We start from the raw sequence: 20,011 nt of genomic DNA, 5'->3' as shown, positions 1-20,011 counted from the left end.
TCTGATGTATGTGCCGTGTTTGCTTCAATGCATACGGCGGACCAGGAACAGAGTTGTCAGAGAAGCATTTTTACTGCAAAGAGGAGGGGGAGATGTCGGAGTCTAGAACATCCCTCTGGCCACCCTGGAGGGTTTGGAGACCGGACAGGGGGGTCTGGGATCTGTACAGGGGGGTCAGTTAGACCCACACAGGTCCCAGGAGGACACTGACTCTGATTCCTGTCCATGGGAGTGAACACTCACATGCAGGAAGAATCACAAATCCTAAGAATTTGAAATAAGTAGTGGATGGTTTGTTGTAGAATATAAATATAGAAATTAGGATTCTTAGCATATGGGGCTGAAGAGACAAGATGGAGGAATTGGGGAGTGGCCCCTGTCTTCCTTGTTCTTGTTCTCGTCCCCCATCTTGTGCTGAGTTGGGTTTTAGAGATTGGTTTAGAGTAGAACTGACATGTTAGTATAGGTAATAGGTATTGGTAAAATTTTGTAAATAAAAAATACGTCTCGGACAGTGGTTGGGTCAAGGGGACTGTACATAAGGTACGGGGCTCTCTGATCCGCCCAGTCTGCCGTGTGTCCTGCTCTGTGGAGACACCTTGCAGAGCTGAGAAAGAACTAAGATAAGGTACCCTGCCAGGGAGGCCTGGCAGAGTTGAAAAAGGACTGAGATAACGAAGAATAAACAACCTTGGAAATGTGCACCGGCGGACTCAGTTTGTCGTCTCTGCCTCTGGTGTGTAACACTTAGGGCAAAGAGAAGACCGAAAACCTTATTACCTCTGGGAACAGCAACCCAGGGGAAACTCCTAGGGAACAGCAACCTTGGGAGACCCTTATTACCTTGGGGAACACCAACCCCAAGGAGAATCTCAGGAAAACTACAACCCTGAGACTTTCCCTCTTCTCCATTTATCAGCTACTTGAATGGAATACAGAAAAAAAAAAGCCAAATTCTAAGCACTTTGGTAAGGCTGCAAGAAATGCCTTTGTTGGTCTTCATGCGCATTTCTTCAGCAAAGTTTCTACTGATCTAGAGTTTGAGACCTAGGGGAAAGCATGGATGGGGATAGGGTAGATTTAGCCTGTGGACAACTCCATGTAGTTCCCAATTATATTCTAGAACAAATTAACTTGAATTAAAAACGTGTATAATTTGCCCATGATTGACAACAGCTGAGGGAGAGAGCAGGTGAAGCAATATCCATCAATTACTGTCATCCAATATGGTTACTAGTTCATAAATAAAGTAGCTTGGATAAAATAACCCTACCTAGTTAAATACTCCACATAATTAAAGAATAGAAGCAGCACATATGTAATTTGAGAAAAGCTAAAGTTCAAAACTATGTAGAAAAGTATTTTTTGAAAAAGTTGTTCCAATGGATGCTTCAGTAGCATCACTAAAAAAATGCATTTTGGTAGAAAATGAACTGCAAAAGAAGCTGGAGGACCTGGAATCATGCAAGTTAATTTTTTTCACCCTGTAAAACAATTTAATTTGTGATGATGGAGTCCACTGTGAAAGTCTGCTTAGAAAGGAAAAAACTGAGCAAGAGAGAAGCACAGTAGCATATTTACAGTCTAAGAGAAGCACCAGATTTTGAATCCTAACACATTATTTCTCTCTGTAAACACACTTCACGTGGATGGCGAAACCATCATCCAACAAGGTAATTATTATGGGATTTTGGGAGACAAGAACAGATAGATGTAGTGCAGTTGCCAAGTCCCCCAGGCAGTTCACTGCACATGAGTATTTAATAAAATTCAGAAAGGTTGCATTTAGCATCACCCTCCTACTGTTCCTTGTTGGCTCCACTGTGCCCAGCAGAACAAAGCCTTTGTTATACTCTGAGCACAGTGATTTCAGCCGAGCTATTTATTCACTGTGACCTATTAGGACTCACATGATCTACTCGCACACAAAAGGTCCCTAAGAAAGAGAGAGAAATTACCAGCTCTTTGGGTTGCTGGAACAGAAAAAAACAATGTACTTGTCAAAACTCTAATACTGATAGCAGTCAAGTAGTTTCTAAACCACACTACCACAGAAAAAATGGTGCCTATTTAACAATACCGAAAACCAATACCAAACCAACCAAAGTCCAATCTAATTTCTTTGTACGTGCAGTAAGCCATTTAAAAATATGATACTGCTGTATTTATTAGAGTATGTTTGCTTTTAGATGCACAAGTTTAGAATACGCTAGTGAAAGAGGCGTAATGCACTAATCATTGAGATGTTGTAAGGAGTATGCTGAACTCATTTCTGACATCCTCAAAATAAAACATGGGAAAAATGAGATCTGCTGGCATAAAAACATAGCTCCTTGTGTTTGCAGACTTTTGAAACTGCACAGTGCTAAATAACATTCCAGGCTTATCAAGGGACCAGGATAAATAGGCTGATCAGAACATCCTGACAGTTTAATCCAAAGTAGACTCAAATCTGTAACAAAAATTAAGAAACCTTCCTTGACACTGTCACTTGAGAAGCGATGATATGGTGTGCTTCATAATGGTGGTAGCTTGATACGTCCCACCAAACATTCTCAAAAGGAAAACATACAGATAAGCCTTATGCATGTGTTACATGTAAAACAGTCAAAACGAATCTGTTCTCCAGAGGCTGAATCAGCAGTGAGCATTTCCAGTGGGGTGCCATCTGAATCTGACATGGACACAATTTGTTCAAAGCCCTTCTGCTTCTATTTAACAATTTCACTTAAAAGGAATGTGAAATTAAGGCTATTCTCAAAAAATGGGCTCTAATAATACTGAATTAAGAAAGTAGAAAATCTTGCTAACAAGATTAGCATACAAAATTACTTTCAAAAAATTCATAATGTAAAAATCCACAAGATATATTTCAGTAAAGGAAAGTAGGTAGTGGTAAGCTGAGGAGAATTAAGAAGTACAATTGCAAGATGGAGAATAACCAGGTAAGTCAACAGAGAAAGATCAGCAATTATTTTGCATCCCAACCTGAATTAAGTAAAAAATGTTAGTGACTTGCAAAACCTGCAATGTTCATATTGCCATGCATTACTATGAATGCCATCTGTACTGTATAAATGTAGTTTTCCACTCTAATATTATCCACAATACTGATATAGCTGATTCTCCTGGATGAATAAATCAGAGATGTTGCTGTCAATTTAGACATGATCTAGAAAAGAGCAAATACTAAAACTTGGTCAATATTTTCCACTGGAGACACTTTTTTTCTGCAAGACTGACATATTCCTATACATTAAGCTTGTAACTAAAGGAAAAAAATTACTTGCAACGATCCGTATCATCTGATAAAACAAGATGACAATAACTCAAAGTCCCCAATTTCTAGTAACTGGTGGGGGAGAGAGGAGTAATTTACACTGGGCAGGGAGAAAAGAATTTACTCTCCAGAAATGGACTATTGAATACACAATTAAGAGGTCTAGATCTTGAGCTTTTAACTGAATGCAGAGTAACACATCACCCCCCCCCACTCCCCCAACATTACTTATCATTTGTCACTGCATTAGAACTTTTTCCATAATAATAATTTCTGTAATAAATTTCCAAAGACAAAGTACGCAAGGAACTTAAATAAACCCCATTAATACAGAAAATTACTGTACTAAACTTTTGGTGTAATATGAATTAAATATTTCCAATTCACAAAAACAATCTGTTTCCATAAGTCAGTAAAAAGCACACATGTATTCTTCCAAGGAGTGAATGTTCATTAGCTTCCTAATTAAACAATTGATACATCTAGCTAGACACTGACAATTACTTGTAGTGTGTTCAAAACTGCTTAGTTCAACTTCAATTTTTGATGTGATGTTTCCTTGAACTCCAGAAAATACTCAACACAGAAAACTAAAAGTTAAAACACACAATTTCAGTTGCAAGCATTTTAGCTAGCATCCCTGACAGCTTGTGTGCTAGGATCAATCTCATCAAGAAAAAATTTGTGGTGGAAGCTAGAGGTTTTCCATAAATAAAAGGTAACTGTATTGTCATTTTCATAAAACTCAGTTTTGCAAAAGTCATAAATTTCATGGTTTTGAAATGTTATCACCGGTACCATATTTATACATGTTCTTTGCCCTTATTTCTTCTCCATGTGCATATAGAAAGAAATCACTATCTTGCTTCTGTACATAGGAACTTACCTTGATAATAGCTAGGGAACAAACAAACAAAACAAAAAAACACCACCAAAATAACCCACTTACTATCCGTGTTTTTGTGAAACATTATTAACAGTCAAGATTAAACGGGTCTTTACCAAACACATCAAGATGAAATGTGTGTTTACCAAAACAGCAAAAAGCAGCACATTTCTGGATTAGCATTTGCAGAGGTGTTTTTTAAAGTTGAAACTTGATTTCAGAAGAATTAAATATGACAAACACAAGGACATTGATTACTGAGACATTAAGAAGGGTGGATATACTGTCCTCTAATTAAAGCATCCCAGCCTAATTAATACAGGCCAGCACTCACGGGAGCACTGTGCAGCCCTCCTGGCAAAGACTGAAGCGTCTTCTGAAAGACTTTAGGTACTGCATTAACATTCCTTGATAGAGTGTACCTGATCAATCTTTTAGCATATCAAATTTGCTGTGCAGGCTGTGGATTTAACTGGTCGGCTGCTATACTTTCTTTGGCCACACAGCGTACTCACTGACACACGACAGATTTTATACAACACAGGAGTTATTTAGTCAAAGTGCCGGGCACCGTAAGCCTGCTAGCCTTCAGCACTCTGATTTCTGTACGACCATGGGTGCTTGGTAAATCGCTGAAAGAGGCGCTTTAGAGAGTTGCGCTTGGGCCGAGCGCCGCTCAGCTCCCCGCTAGCTGCAGCGGGACCTGGGCCCGCTGTGTGAGCAAGGGGCGGCGCGGAGCCGGCCCTCAGCCCCCGCCGCGGAGCCGGCCCTCAGCCCGGGCGCCGCCCGCCCCGCCCCGCCCCGCCGCGCCGCCACTCACTTGATGACCGTGCCCTTGGCGCCCCCTGCCGTGGTGAGCATGACGCGCGAGGTGAGGCTCCCGCGCAGGTCGTCCTCGTCCAGGCCCAGCAGCGCCGCGCAGCGCTCCAGCGCCGCCTGGCTCCGCGCGCGCGGCGTGCAGCCCCCTGCGGACACACGGCAGCCGTGAGGGACCGGGCCCCGGGAGATCACCTCATGGCAGCTCGGTTCTCAGAACTAGGGAACCCCCGCGGAACACGCGAACATGACACCCCGCCCGAAAACTACGCATGAAACGCTGTACTCCTAGGACACCGGCCAGCCTGCTTGTAGGGAAGAATTATCCCAAACTGCAGAAGTGCTAACCCCTGAACTAAGTGCTAACCAGAAGAACTAACTCCAGGCTCCCTTGCTGTGCAGCAGAAGTGCCTGCTAGGGCAGACTCCTGGCACTTGGATTTTTCAGATAAGGCTCTGTACGTGTCCCAGGTAAACAGCCGAAGGTGCACTCCCTGCTGCTCTGCACCTGCCTCGGTGCCAGGGCTTGGCCAGCAGAGATCTCCAGCTGGAACAACACCCACTTTAGTAAAATCTAGCACTTATTTACATCTATTTCCTGTTGCTTGCACTAGAGCAGCAACAGAAGAGAGTCTCTGGTAAGAGACTGCCTGGAGCAGTTCAAATGCACATTCTGTGTGAAGACACATAAGGTGAGGGAAGAACAAAACATGTATTTGGAATTTAGACGTTCAATACATTAATTTACCTTTTAGAAGTTCATTTACATTTTAGAAGTTCAAGAAGTTATTCCAGAAAAAAATGGGTCTGAATTTCAGTACTTAGAGGACATAAGTTCTCTGGTGATGTTCTTTCTCTAAACCCTGACTTTCCTTACCATCTGTGGTTCCCACTCTTCTTGTTCATTTCCTCCTCAAACTTACCTTTGTGCCTCTTTCACTGTTCCACCTTGTCAATGCCTAAGTCATAACTCACAAAAGGCCCAAACAGGGAAGCTCTCTGGGAAGCTTACTGTTCTGAGCTACGTGAAGCCACTACCCATCTCTAAATCTGCATATTCCCAGATTCATTTTCATTATTATGTTCATTTCAGACATCTTTGTGAAGATGGCAACTGCATCAACTGACACTGGAGAGCTTCTCATTTGATCTACAGAGTAGAGAGGGAAAAAAAAAAAAAAAAAAAAAAAAAAAAAAAAAAAAAAAAAACAAAAAAACAAAAAAAAAAAAAAACCACCTCTGTGACAACCCTAAGCTACCCAGTCTGAATTCAGCACTGGCCCTGATTTGACACAGGGGACTAGAGCCCACCTATGATCTCTTCTGCACAGAATGTTTTGATTCTGTGCTGATTCTGTACTTGGGGTCAGGAGCTAGTGAACATGTACAGTTAGCACTCATTTAATTCATCTTTCAGAACACCTTTTAAAATGTTATTTGGTCTGCTCTTCCAAACAACTGCACCAATAGCAATATACACTTAAAGTAGGACCAGGAGGAACCAATTTCACTCTATCTTGCAACTCAAGATAGACCTACGTACTTATTTTTTCTACTATAGTTGTATTTGTAGTACACCCAGACCCAGAGGAATTTCCTTCAGGAATATATGGACAGCAGCTCTCAATTTAGAGAGGCTGATTTCAGTAATAAGGTAATAAGGACAATTCCCAAACCATTAATTCTCCTTCATCAACCTTCATTCCCATTCTGCAATTAAGTCCCAACTACACTTGTGCTGCTTCATCTTGTATGGAATGTCTTAAAATTAGGAAGTTATATTTAACTAAGTTTTTGCTGTAACTTTTTTTTCTTCTCCTCTCAAAATACTAACATGATATTATTTTGGAAGCAAAAGGACATAATGCCTCTTTCCGTACAGATGAAGTTGCTAATTTCTAATTTCAAGACATTTTAATGACATTAGGGAGATGTTGGACTTTAAAAAACACAAAGACACAAAGTGGTTCTTCTCTTTATATCCAGCTTTTCACTGAACGAGTTCTTGAACAATTTCTTGCACAAATAGTGCAAGCCTATTTGCTTTAAGAGCATGTAAAGAACTACAGCTTTAAAACAAACAGGTAAACTTGACTTCAAAATGGGGTGAATTAAGACTGAATTACCCATGAACAACAAAGAAGCTTTCAAAAGCAGTAATTCACATGCAAAGGAAATGTCTCTAATCAAGAAGCATTTTCAGTATATTTTTACAAAAAATAATTTATATTTCATCTAACCTGAAGTACTCCCAGCTTCCTCAAAATCGATATTTCCAAGGTGAAGGACACCGGCCACTACTCTAAAAAGGTCAAGTTTTTCTTCATCATCCAGTCCAATCTTTTTCATTGCTGTGCACATTCTGTTGAAATCTCCATGATCATCCAACAGTGGATCCTTCAAGGAACCTTCTTTAAGATACTATAAAACAACAAAAAACCAAAAATTTTATGTAAGTGGTTTAAAGTAAATGTAGGCAAATATTTCCAATCAAGAGTAAGTCATAACAAAAAGCATACAAAAGCATGCCAAACTAAGTAGAGAGAGAATCAAGAATCTTCATACAATATAGGCTCCACAAGAACCTTAATTATTTTAAATTGTTGATACTTGGAAGCATGATCTTCAAACTTAAATTTCAAAGCAAACGTTGAACTATCTTCAGAAAGCAGAAGCTAGAGAGCATGTGACTGCTAAGGACAGGGTAATATGAGATAGTGAGCAGAGGGAAGGAAGACTTTGGCTAAGGGAGCTACTGGAGTACTTAATACAAAGGAGTCCTTCTAGCCCCAAGCAGCTGAAAGAAGATGGCAGTCCTTAAAATAGGATGACAGGAGGACAGGAGTACAGGACAAATCGGAACCAGAAGAGTTATCTCTATTCTCAACAGACTTATTTAGAGAAATATAGGTAACTTTTGCTGGTAAGAAAGAAAAAAGTTGTTTGCAGTGCTCTGTGGGTTAGAAGAATACTAGCTATGTTCTGAAATACTAATTTAACATTTTGCTGATTTTTCTAATTTAAATATATTGAAAGCTATTTTAGCTATAAACCAGTTTATATAGTAGAAAGTAACACATCTGCATGCAATCAAGGAACTACATGAACATGCACAGAGCTACATTTGTACACTTATTTTTAAATGTTTTCAATTAAAAAGAATAGTTAACCAAATAAAAGCTTTGTTAATGTCAAATAAGCTAACATGATTTTTATCAAAACAAAACACCACATGCATCTGAAAAATTCACTTCACACAACATGTAGGCACATCAATAATATTAAACTACATGTTAATTATGTAAAATGATCACCTCATCTTCCTGATAAGGAAAACACAAAAATAATTGAAGTATTAATTGACTATTCCAGCTACTTTTATTCAAATAAACCATCTTAATATTTTTTATAAAATGACAGAGCAAATACTAAATTGTCAATTTAAAAACGTGAACAAGGCAACAGATTTCCTGTTTAAACAGCTATACTAGGTTTAAATATCATTTAACTTTGATCCTTTTTGAGCCTTCAAACGGATATGGCAGTTACAGATAAGTATTATGGTATCATATGTTTTGCTACGTCATGTCTTACATATTTTCAGAATTATTCTCTGAGTATATTTGAATTTAGACAAACACTTATTTCAAATCAAGTCGTCTCTTATTTCAAGTCCATCAGAGGACAAGTTTCATGACAACACCCATCTGTAAATCACATCAGTAACAGAAGATTGCACAGGTTCATCTTCCAGTAGCAAAAATAAGTGAATGCTGATACTGTACATCTACTCACTACAATTCTTCCTGAAAGGCAAATTGAGTAAACTGAAGCAAAATTCCCCAGTGCTAGCCTAAATGCTTGACAAGAATGACTCATCTACAGCTTTCTGCCTCACCGTGATGTCAAGGAAGTATTTTTGTATGTGACTCTCCACCATTCCTGATTACAGAAAACAGCCTACATTTAACAACAGTCAGGACTGCATGCTCAGTGTTACAATAATACAACCATGAAAAATCCAGGGATAGACTTGACAATGTTGACTTGAGCAAAGGAACTATCTGTACAGTCTCTCATACCTGAGCACGAGCTTCAAGACCAAGTTAGGAAAGAGATGGCATGGCCACTTGGTGGAAAGAGGCTCTTGAGTAAAGTTACTTTTGTATTTTTGTCACATATATAATGCAGCTTACCCTGCTACTGAATCACAAACACGGATTTGATTAATATTTGAAATATCTTCCAGCTACACAAATGTGAGTAGATGAAAATGTTATTAGAGAACAATGTAGAAGTTTAGGTAAGTGTTTTAACAACTTCCAATTCATAGATACTATAAATTCTGAACAAATTCTTTAGATTCCTCATGTGAACAGCTCAAAGGTTTAAGTGCTACAAATTCTGGTAATTCTAGTTCTAAAAAACCTAAACAGAGATGGAGTAAGAAGATATAAATGTTTTGAAGCTTTAGACTTTCATACAGGAAATGCCATGCTCTGGCATAACTAGCTGTTAATAGCAAGGGGAAAACAAAAATCTTTGATGTGCACTGAGGAGGAGAATACAGTCATGGCTAGAAGCAAGGCTGCACTACTTATTTATAGAAAAGTTTGGAGCATCGTTTCAAAACTCTAGGTAGTAAAAATGGCCCCACAAAAAACATTGGTTCTGACCTATTCCTACCAGTAGTTAAGATTTAAAAAAATAAAATTATAAAACTATTAGATTTTTGTTTTTCCACAGAAGACAAACTGCATCATTAAGTGTTACATTACTGTAAGAATGAAGAGGAAACCATTTTATATATACTGTTCCATTTGGGATTTTATGATGCATGTTAAAATGTATTTCTAGGACTGAACTCCGATGCAGAGTTCTAAATATAGCAGCTTTGAGAGTACCCTCTTAAACCTAAAAAAATGTGTAAAATGAACATTTCATTCCACACTGTAAAACTGTAATCACTTTCAACTCTATCTCCATTACTCTAACAATATAAACCAACTGAAGATAACTTACCTCAGGACTCTTGCGATTTTGCAAAATCTGCTTGTCTGTTTCTTTGTTAGCGAAGAATCTGGTACAGCCTCGATTTAAATACTGTAATAATAAAAAAGTGGAAATGCAGACTTAAAGGTAAAAGTAAGGAAAACATATTCTTTTATTTAAGGCTTGCCCTACATGGCTTGATTTAACCTTTTGATACAAACAACGTGGTAAGTGCACATAACTCATTCCTTGGAAATGTATTTACATCTACAAAATTCAAGAACTGCAACAGTAACAAATTTCTATTGAAAGTTTCTTGATTTGGACAACTAAAATGCTTTTTGATTAAAAAAATATTCATTAAGTCATGCAATATTTTCTTACTTTTTTATTCTATTAAACCTACTCAAGGAGTCCAGGATTACAGAAAAGGCAACCAAGATTAGGAACCAAAAGAATTAATTGTCTGGCCTACATGTAATATGAAACTAGTAATTTTTCCTCACCAAGTATTTCCATAGGTAGTAGGAGACATAGCTCTAGTAAAAAGCCTGAAGAATAATTAAAGCTTATTGCACGGTCTAAGCAGAAGCCTTATTTAGATCCTGGTTTCTGATATCCACCTCACATTGTGTAGTAATCTCAGACTTACTGTTCAGTAGTTAAGACTGAATTTAGATTTAGATAATTACTGTTGCTTTCAACAAAATGGGATAACCAACTTTTTCTTTCTGATTTGTTCATCTGAACGTAAGAACTCTGTCCAAAAGCTCGGACAGAGCCCTTTGTCTGAAGGAAATGAACTGATTCTTTACTCTTTGTTGGAACAAAGATGTTTTCTAATAGGTGAACATGGACAATTCAACTCCCTGATTAAAATTTACATGAAAAATTCCAAAACCAAAAAATATTCTTCCAAGCATTTCTAACAGCAGAAGAAAACTTGGTGACAGATTTAATATTAAAACAAAGAGACAACTGTTCAAGGCTAGCCTGGTGTTTAACTGAAGTTTTCTTTATCAGCCAATAAGAATGCAAAGCACAATGTATTTTAAACACACTATATCCCTGTATTACAGCATTACTAACACAGTTCCAGAAACTGGGGATGAAAAGTGAAAACGGTCATACTTTTTGAAAAGAGAATGAGGGAACTTATCTGACAGGTTGCAAATGTGAACCAGCATGGTATTAAATGATAACCTACAAAGACATTTAATCACAAGATAATGGCTTTCATTTGAAAGCCAAAACCTTGAACAAATTTATATAATAAATTAGGGAGAAATTATATTTTTAAAAGAACACAAATACAGTTTCAGGTTATTATAAAGGACACTGAAACACCATTGTACTTCGCATTTGGGTTGTGTGGTTTGTTTGATTTTTTTTTTTTAACTGAAGTACAAAACACCATTGTAACTTCAGCAACCCAAATATAAGGGTTCTCCCCTGAAATTCAGATGTGAAAGAAGTTCAGCTTCTCATCCCTATCTAGTGTTCTCTAGGTACAGAATTACTCCAGGTACAGATTTATTGTGCAGCTTTACTTTCACAGCCACATGATTCAGTCCAAGGCACAAAGACCTACAGGGTTTCCTCATGACCTTGAATTTCTGAAAGCTTCTGCAGGGCAGCCTAAAACACGAGCACCCAAGACTGCATGCTTTCATGTGGGTTGTGCTGGAGAATGGGTGTGTAAAAATCCCGCAGAACTGCAGGGCTATTTGCATAATCCTTGGCCAAGTCAATTCTCACTTCCCCAGGGAACCTGCAGGGGAAGGATGAAGGAATACAGAGGTAATGGCCATCAGTGCTGCTGCAATCCAGAGGACAGGTCAGGCAGGTGCAGCCAATGCAGTGTCTTGGTTTACACGCCCACAGCAATGTGTCCCTGTGCCATGATGGCCAAATGGATGGGGAGGAGATTTCAAGGGATCGCTTAAGTCAAAGGGAAGTAAGCCAAGGAGTAAAGAGAATTAAGTTATCCTTTACCTTTTAATGATGTTTTGCTTCTTTGAAAAAGGAGAAAAAAACTTAAATTTGAGATGGTATTATTTCCAACAAAGTGTACTTTAAAGAAACCAGGCTTGAATCTTAGAACTCAAGCTGGCCCTAATTTGGACTTTGACTTGATAAGCCATAAGGCTCAAGACAAGGGGCACAACAGAGCCAATGCAAAACTGTGACTGAAGGGATGAGCTTTTCTAAATAACCAAGTTTAGAGTTTGAGGGTTTTTATTAATATCTTTCTTGTAAAAAAATAGTACTGATAGGAAAATACTTATCAATCATCAAACTTGGCCTTGTGTAATATCACAATGTATTATCAGAAGCTTGAAAGATGGCATTTCTATGAATTCTGAACCAGACATGCATTCAACAACATGTGGTAAAAAAAAAAGTGACACAAGTGTGCTTATTCAGAACCATTTTATGATGAAAACTGAAGTAGCAAATGAGAATAAAGAACACAAAAATCATCTTGACAAAATAAATGCAAATTTAGGAGAAATATTGATGTTTTACAGTTTTGTTTTTCTAAAAATCTCCCATAAAGTGATACTTGATGAAAATTTAGTGCAATACGGGTAATAAACTTTGAGAATATTTATATTCATTTACAAGCTTACAAATATGAAAATTATCTTAAGGTTTTGTTTGATTTTTAATTAAAAATAATAATAAAGAGAAAAAACTGTGTTAATTTTTTTAATTTAACATGCAGAGTAGATCTTTCACATGAAAGGAACTCAGAATTCAAATAGTAACTTACGGTAAAGCAATAAACTCCTTAATGGAAATTAAAGGGCCTGTTACAATCTTAGTAGAAGTCAAAAAAAAAAGTCACACTGTGATAAGGCTGGTGTGACTATAAGCTCTTTATACGTGAAATATGCAAGAAAGAGTCCTCTGTAAAAGACCTCAGGCTTTTAAGTACTGTCCTTGGACCAACCTGATTTTAGCAAGGTTTTAAGTCTGACCCTGACATCTACAACCTTGGGTGCTCTTATGAGCAGAATTCTTGATTTAAAAAAAATATCCCCAAGAGCAGGTAGGCAGTGTAGTCTAGAAATAAAAATCTATTAACTTCAAGAAATAAATTTTAATGGAAAATTGCGCACAATTTACACACAAAAAAACGCACAATAAAAACGTACTTGAAAATCTGTTCAACATTTTAGCTTTAAAACATACAAGAGAATACTGCAGAGTAAAAAAGAAAGTTTTGAAAACTAGGTCCACATTTTACAAATACAAATGGTGTTGGGTGTTCTTAAGTATTGTGTTTGTAGGGTGTTTCAAAAGAAAAAATTTCCTTCTAGGGCATGGAAGCAATTCTTTCCTAATAGGTGTAAGAACAAGTTTCCATCACATGAGTACAAATAGACAAAATATAACAACATACAAATTAAATATTTAAAGAAATAATATAAGGTCTATAAAGACCCCTAGGAATGCCTTGAGAAACTAAGGAAACTTTTCCTAGAATACTGCCATGGCTTTTAGAAAGCAAGATCACTTTGATACCACAGTACCAATGTACAGTGCACACAATATGGAAGTGCAGCTCTGTGCCCATTCCCAGGCTCATCCATAAGGACAGACTGACTTGGCCAAGCCAAGAGACAACAGTGACCTGTTTGGTGACCGGTGTACCCCCACCTTCCCCACAGCCAGTGCACTGAGCTGGGTCTTGCCTGTGCAACCCCTGCTTTGCACAAAACTGGTAGGACATTTGGATTTTTAAAGCTTCTAGCCCTCTGCTGAATTTTGATGGAACTGAGTACAAAAGGGAAAGCAACAGATAAGCACAGCCCAAGTTTTATTTAGAAATCCAAGTGGGAAGATCAACCAACAAAGAAAACAGTCAGCACAATAACTTAATTCTTTGTTTGCAGTGCTTCTCATCTCGTTTAAGATCAAGAAAGTCTAAAGAGATGACAGTCATTTAGTTTACATCCTTATAATTCCACATTGTTTTATTACAAAACCCTTCAAAACCCAAGAGATTTGGTCTGTATATTTTAGGAACACACAAATTCCGCTTCCATGATGTTCCAAGCCAAATATAAGGCAAGAAATGGTGAGAGATGGGAACAAACAACAGAACACAAGCAAAGAACTGACTGGTATGTACCAGGAGATTTGATTTACACTGAAGAAATTCACACTTTACATCTCTAGAAGAGCCCATAACTACATTACTAACAGCTGAATGTACAACAGTACATTTTCTGAAAAAGCACAGATTCCTCGATTTTAAGACAGGGAAAAATTGTAGGAATTCTTCCAGTAAAGAAAAATGTCAGGTAGCTTTATTCCAAGACAAATAGATTTAACAAAATAAAATCTGGGGTTTTTTTATAATAGGAATGAGTCTGTCAAAGATAATAAATAGAAATTTTAATATGATCTGTATGAAAAATCTTTACAAGCTTTACAAAAGCTGACTGTGATACTCACCCTAAAGTTGTCAGGAGAGCTTAGATATAGCTTTTCCCTAATGTCTTCTGGAGCACCAGCACAAAGCCTGTAAAAGATATGATAATTCCTCTCTTCTTTGCCTTGCACACAGATCCTAGATTTCTCCAGAAGGTAGTGTGACACAAATCCACCAACCACCGAGTTCTAGGAAGAAGAAATATTTTTTTGATTATCTGAATATTTGTTGCATTATTTGAGATTCAGGCTTTCAGTTTACTTTTGCCTGATCATGACTCACTCAACAAAAACTGCTTCAAAGAAGATGAAAAGTTATCTGTACCTAATACATATTAACCCTAGGGAAAATAATGCCTATACCTAATACATATTAAGTCTAAAAAAAAAAAAAATTGTCTTTACCATTACTTGTCTCTCCAGCTTATGGACTGTATGTACATACACTCTTCTTAAAAGGTCTTTTCCACCCCAAAAAGCAGAAATCTGTAGCAAAACCTCAGGAGTTACAGCAAAGAGCATTGCTACAGCCATCCTTACACTTTTTGGATGACAGTGTAGGTTAGCTGCATTTCACTGAGACTCTTGTAAAATAAAAGGAAGGGTAAAAATTCAAGAGTACATATTTGGACAACGTCTTAGGCAAATTGATTATGACACAATTTTATTTCCAGCACTTGCACTTCTTTATAGAGAAGGAATTCTGACACACATTTTTGAGAGCTATTTGTTATCTGGTCTATCCCTGTGCCTAGAGAGATCTTAATAGCAAGGAAATTTCTGAGCTTAATGACATTACCAGAACTAAGAAAGATTAACTGACTGACAAATTTGGTTGCAGTTATGCAGTTGTTTCCTTATTCAGGAGGTCTCAGTCTGTACTCATATCACTTTGAGAAACCAGACCTAAAAAGGTGACCACAAAGTGAGATGTGATGTCTTGTAAAAACAGGGCTCAAGTAAACAAGGCTGATCTTGCAGTGGAAAGCTGAAACAAGCTTTGAGGCAGTTTCTGAAGATACTTGGAGGGGCTATCAGCTGAAGTAATTAAACTGAAACACCACATAGGTGTTGACAGGTAGATGGACAGATCATGAATCCATCATCAGATCATGAATCCATCATTTTAAGTAAAAATTTTGATCCTTTCCATAACTTCATTAAGACAAATCACACCAACAGATGAAGTCCCTCTACTCAGAAAGGAATTTAATTATTTACTATCTAAACTATTAACAAAAGCTGTGAAGTTAAATTACAAACCAAGTGATGAAAACTTAGGAAAAGACCGCAAGCTCAAGACTAGATAATGAGCTTCAAGTTTGCAGGAAAAGAAACAAATTCTTGCAGTTGGTCTGTCCTCAGTCAGAAAGATGAGGAAGCATGTATGTAATCTCCAGAGAACACCAACAGGAGTCTTCACCTTGGACATACTGACCAACCATACAGTCATGCTTAATTGTGGAATGTGTGTATACATATGCCATCCAAACAAAGAAAATTTTTCATAATATACACAGTTGAATAGTATTTCTATCAAAAAAAACAATTCCTTGACTTCTGTCACACACAGATTACTATGCAAAGTCCCAAAATTTCATAAAAATACATTAAAAATTCAGTAATTTTCTTGAAGTTAAAATACATTTATATGTAATACACAACTCACACTTGTGCATTAAAGGAATGGATTAATACCTCACAGAAAGTGAGATAGTTTTCATATGAGAAGACTCATATATGCAATGAAGGGACCCGTTTTTAATCTTTTGTGGGTGAAAGCAATTTTTCTGCTGACTTGCCACTGCCTTCCAGTAATGAGGCAGTGCAACGTGGCTCTGTTTTTTCTTTCAAGGTGACACAATACAAATCGAATCTGTAAAGTAGGACAGTGGCTATTTGCTGCAAGACTAGTAAGTCTGTTCAGCCTTCTGTCAGTCTAGCATTTCCATTATATGGCAAAAAAATCATCACTTGTTATCTGTAACAAAATTCCAGTACCTTTTCATTGAAGTGAATTTCAACAAATTTCCCAAAACGACTGCTGTTGTTGTTGCGAACAGTCTTTGCATTTCCAAAAGCTTCTAATAGGGGATTTGCTGTTTAAAAAAAAATAATTTTTGTAGTGTTAAAATTCAATCAAGAAACTACCAAAAAAAAAAGAGAGAACAAATATATTATAATTAACTGGGAACTTATTTGGAATAAGGTTTGAAAATCAAAGGAAAAATATTACCTATTAGAAAGAATATATTTTGCAAATTATACTGGATATATTGTGGTGGAACATAAAATTAAGTACTTAAGTATCTCATAACACTGCAACATACTTGCATCAATACTACAAGAAATTCCCAGACAAATGCCAAAAATTATTCAGAGATGACCTTCTGCAGGTGAAAAACTGATACATAAACTACGTGAGACAACACAGAATTTGACACTTCCCAATTATTTATTATTCATGAAATCTAAACTACCCACTTATTCCACAGACAAAAATGCCACTTAAATGTCATGCATGCAATGTATTAGATTGATTTGGAAATTAATAAATACAATATTAGAAAAGTGTGTTGATTTCAAAAACCACTTAACAATGCCCTTTCAAATTAGGTCAGTTAAGTGACTGACTGATTTTATTTTTTACTGGCTGCTGCTTTTCAGTATGTTACAGTCCATACAGAAAGAGTGGCAGCAAGCAATCTAATTCTCATATACATATATATACACACACACAAATATGCACAGTTTAAGCAGTTTGAAATTGCTTATCAGTTATGAAATAGAAGGCCTCTGAAAGACTGCCTTTTTCTATCTTTGAAGATCAAAGAAAAATAGTTTACTGAATCACGTTAACAATAAACCACTAAAAATATTTGCAAGATATTTTAAGGCTTCTAGCTAAAAATAAGCACTGGACACTAAGTGAGCAGAAACTCAGATTTAAAATTCCACTGACAACCATTTCAATATCTGCTCTTACAAAAGTTAAAGAATGAAAGAATTACATCAATGCTTGGATAAAATAACGGGTGATAATACATCATGTAATAGGACATGAGAATTTAGTTTTCTGGTTTGGCCGTATTTTCATTTTTTTAACAATTAAAAATTTCTAAACATGCAAATCTGACTTCTTACAAGATCTTTGATAACTATTCAGGCATTTTATGTAATATTAAGTTTTAAAGAAAGGACTATGAATAAAACCAAATTGCACAGGATCTTTCAGCTAGGCTGAGGGTGCCTCTAGTAGTACCTATGCCACAAGCATATTCATTAAAATCATGCCTACAAACCTTCAGAATTCATGCATCCGATGCTGTTCTAAATTAAAAAGCCCAAAGTCTTTGAGGAATACCTACAAGCACCAATTAATTTGCATCAGGCATTATCCAACTCTTGCCTGCTTTCTGAGTTCCTTTAGCACACAGTGGATTTCACTAAGGAACTTGTTTAAGCAGACCTACAGCAACAAGAAATAAAAAGCCTGCAGTACTTCTCTTGAATAAGTGGTTCAAATTTGAAAACGGAAAAATTTAAAGCAAATAAATATTTTTTTAAGAAAAAGACATATAGCCAAGAAAAAATAAATTTATTCTGTGCTACAGAGGAATAAAACTGATGTATGAGGAATAATTAGATTGGCTGAGGGCTGTTTTTTTTTCAGATTTCTATTTTCTCAAAAAGCTATTTTCTGTTCAATTAGAAAGTACATGCAACATTAAAGAGACTCAATGAGAAGGATCAACACAGTCTCTTCACCTTGTTTGGGAGTATACTCTAAAGACAGATACAGTCAAAGTACTGTTCTGAATGATGTGATTTCTGACAAAAAGTGATATAACAGAAAAATGATCCAGAATTGTAATTTAAAAGAATTTCCCTACTTTATTTGACTTTGAGAACTTGATTGTGAGGAGAAGGAATTACATTTTCCTGGTACTAACAGATAATACTGAAAAAACAGTCTTGTCCTTGCAGATTTTATGCAGCTTAAAATTCCATTTTGGGTGCCACCTCAAGTACATTATCTGTGTGAAGTTCAATTCAAACATGCACATAAACATTTTCTAGACAAACGATTGTATGATACTATAATAAATTAAAATAAAGTAAATCATAATTTAAAAAAAGTTTCGAAACCTAAGATCAAGATCAACTACCTGTAAATTATGCTCTAGAAAGTCTGATAGTATTAATAGGCTAGCTTTTATTCACTTGCTGTTGAAATGGTTTTTTTACATTTCTGGAAAAAAAAAAAAAGAATTTTGAAACCTTCAGTTAAATGAAAGAAAGTTCTATACCTTCTACAATTCTATCATCAATATCTTGGCCACTGCCATAGGATTCTGTCAAATACCTGTAAAGCAAGATAAAAATATCAGTATCATTCATCTCATATCAGGTTTCCTCAATTAAGCAGGGTTTAACATGGCTGTGCACAAATACTAACGAATTACCATAGGGAAAGCATTCTGATTTCAAGTTTCAAATACCTATGCACTTTGAAATAAACTTTAACTTTACTTTAAACTTTAAACTTTTCTTTTTTGTTAAAACAAAAATATTTTTTCACACTTTAAGTTTTTTTCAACCCTCCAAGGCCTCTAGAAATTTCTTTTCAACATGCATATGAAAATTGCAGTTTAATAGAAATATAATCAAACTATTACTGTATTATCTGTATTTATTAATAATCTTATCAAACACATAACATTTCATGTCTATTTCCTGAATTTAACTGTTGCCCTCCATACGGTTTCTGTATTCATAACTATCAGCGTTAATAAAAATCCACATGGAGATGGTGAGGTTAAGAAATTACAGGTGTATAATTAAGGCAAGATTCAATTTAGCAATTGAAGAAAGAATTAGAAAATAAAACCACAATGTACTTGCTCCAAAGTTCCAGGCTTTTTATTTTTTTTTTCCTGGCTCACAGGGCATGCTTTCTGGAAATTCACAGGTGAATCTGGGACAAGTTAAAAACAGCTCTTGAAAATGGGGCCTTCCAAAATACTTCAGAAGCACTAAAAGAGCTGTACTAGTACCTTTTACTTTCTAATCACACAAGGGTAAAATCTTCCAGCTTTTAAAACTCAGTTATGTTTTGTACATGGACTCTGTGGTGGGGAGAACCAACAGCAATGATATTCGCCTGTGTAATGAGCTCTTCCTTTTCTGAGAAGCAGAAGAATAATCTCCTTTAAGAGCATCTCTTGTGAGATATTCTTCCAGTGCCTGCTGTCTTTTTGTTAGTCTTATCAGGAATAGGGTCACGATGTCCCCACAAAAAATCATTACCTTGCAGTAATTCTTAACAGCTATCTATGAAAGGTTGGACTGGGGCAGTGCAGAGAAGTATGAAGGCAGATGTGACAATTCTTCAGGGGATTTGGAAAATAATACCTCTACTGTAGAGAAATACTGGAAAATACATCATGTTAGGGAAAAGGGAATTAAATATTTATAGAGGGAAACAAGTGCAAGGCGGGGCAAGGGAGCATATTTACACTGCCCCCACTGTGCTCCCTTGCATAATCAGGGCACCTATGACATAGGTGTATTTAATGAAGCAGCTCTTTCCAG

At 36.6% G+C, this 20,011-nt stretch overlaps 1 protein-coding gene across 2 annotated transcripts in view; it reads right to left on the bottom strand.

Annotated features, from left to right (window-relative positions):
* The window catches only part of MYO6 (myosin VI), a 108,542-nt gene that overhangs the window by 44,665 nt on the left and 43,866 nt on the right, over positions 1–20,011 (bottom strand). For both annotated transcript variants that reach the window (XM_063389499.1, XM_063389500.1), the window contains exons 7-12: positions 18,727–18,782; positions 16,418–16,515; positions 14,441–14,605; positions 10,004–10,084; positions 7,222–7,402; positions 4,987–5,131 (exon numbers count right to left, since the gene is read on the bottom strand). In XM_063389499.1, coding sequence (XP_063245569.1) covers positions 4,987–5,131; positions 7,222–7,402; positions 10,004–10,084; positions 14,441–14,605; positions 16,418–16,515; positions 18,727–18,782 — 726 coding nt within the window. The remainder of the gene's footprint in view (positions 1–4,986; positions 5,132–7,221; positions 7,403–10,003; positions 10,085–14,440; positions 14,606–16,417; positions 16,516–18,726; positions 18,783–20,011) is intronic.

This window comes from Prinia subflava, chromosome 2 (genome assembly GCF_021018805.1).
Source record: "Prinia subflava isolate CZ2003 ecotype Zambia chromosome 2, Cam_Psub_1.2, whole genome shotgun sequence".
NCBI classification, from domain to species: Eukaryota; Metazoa; Chordata; class Aves; order Passeriformes; family Cisticolidae; genus Prinia; species Prinia subflava.
The sequence above is the reverse complement of the archived record's forward strand: the minus strand, read 5'-3'. Positions and strand labels throughout refer to the sequence as shown.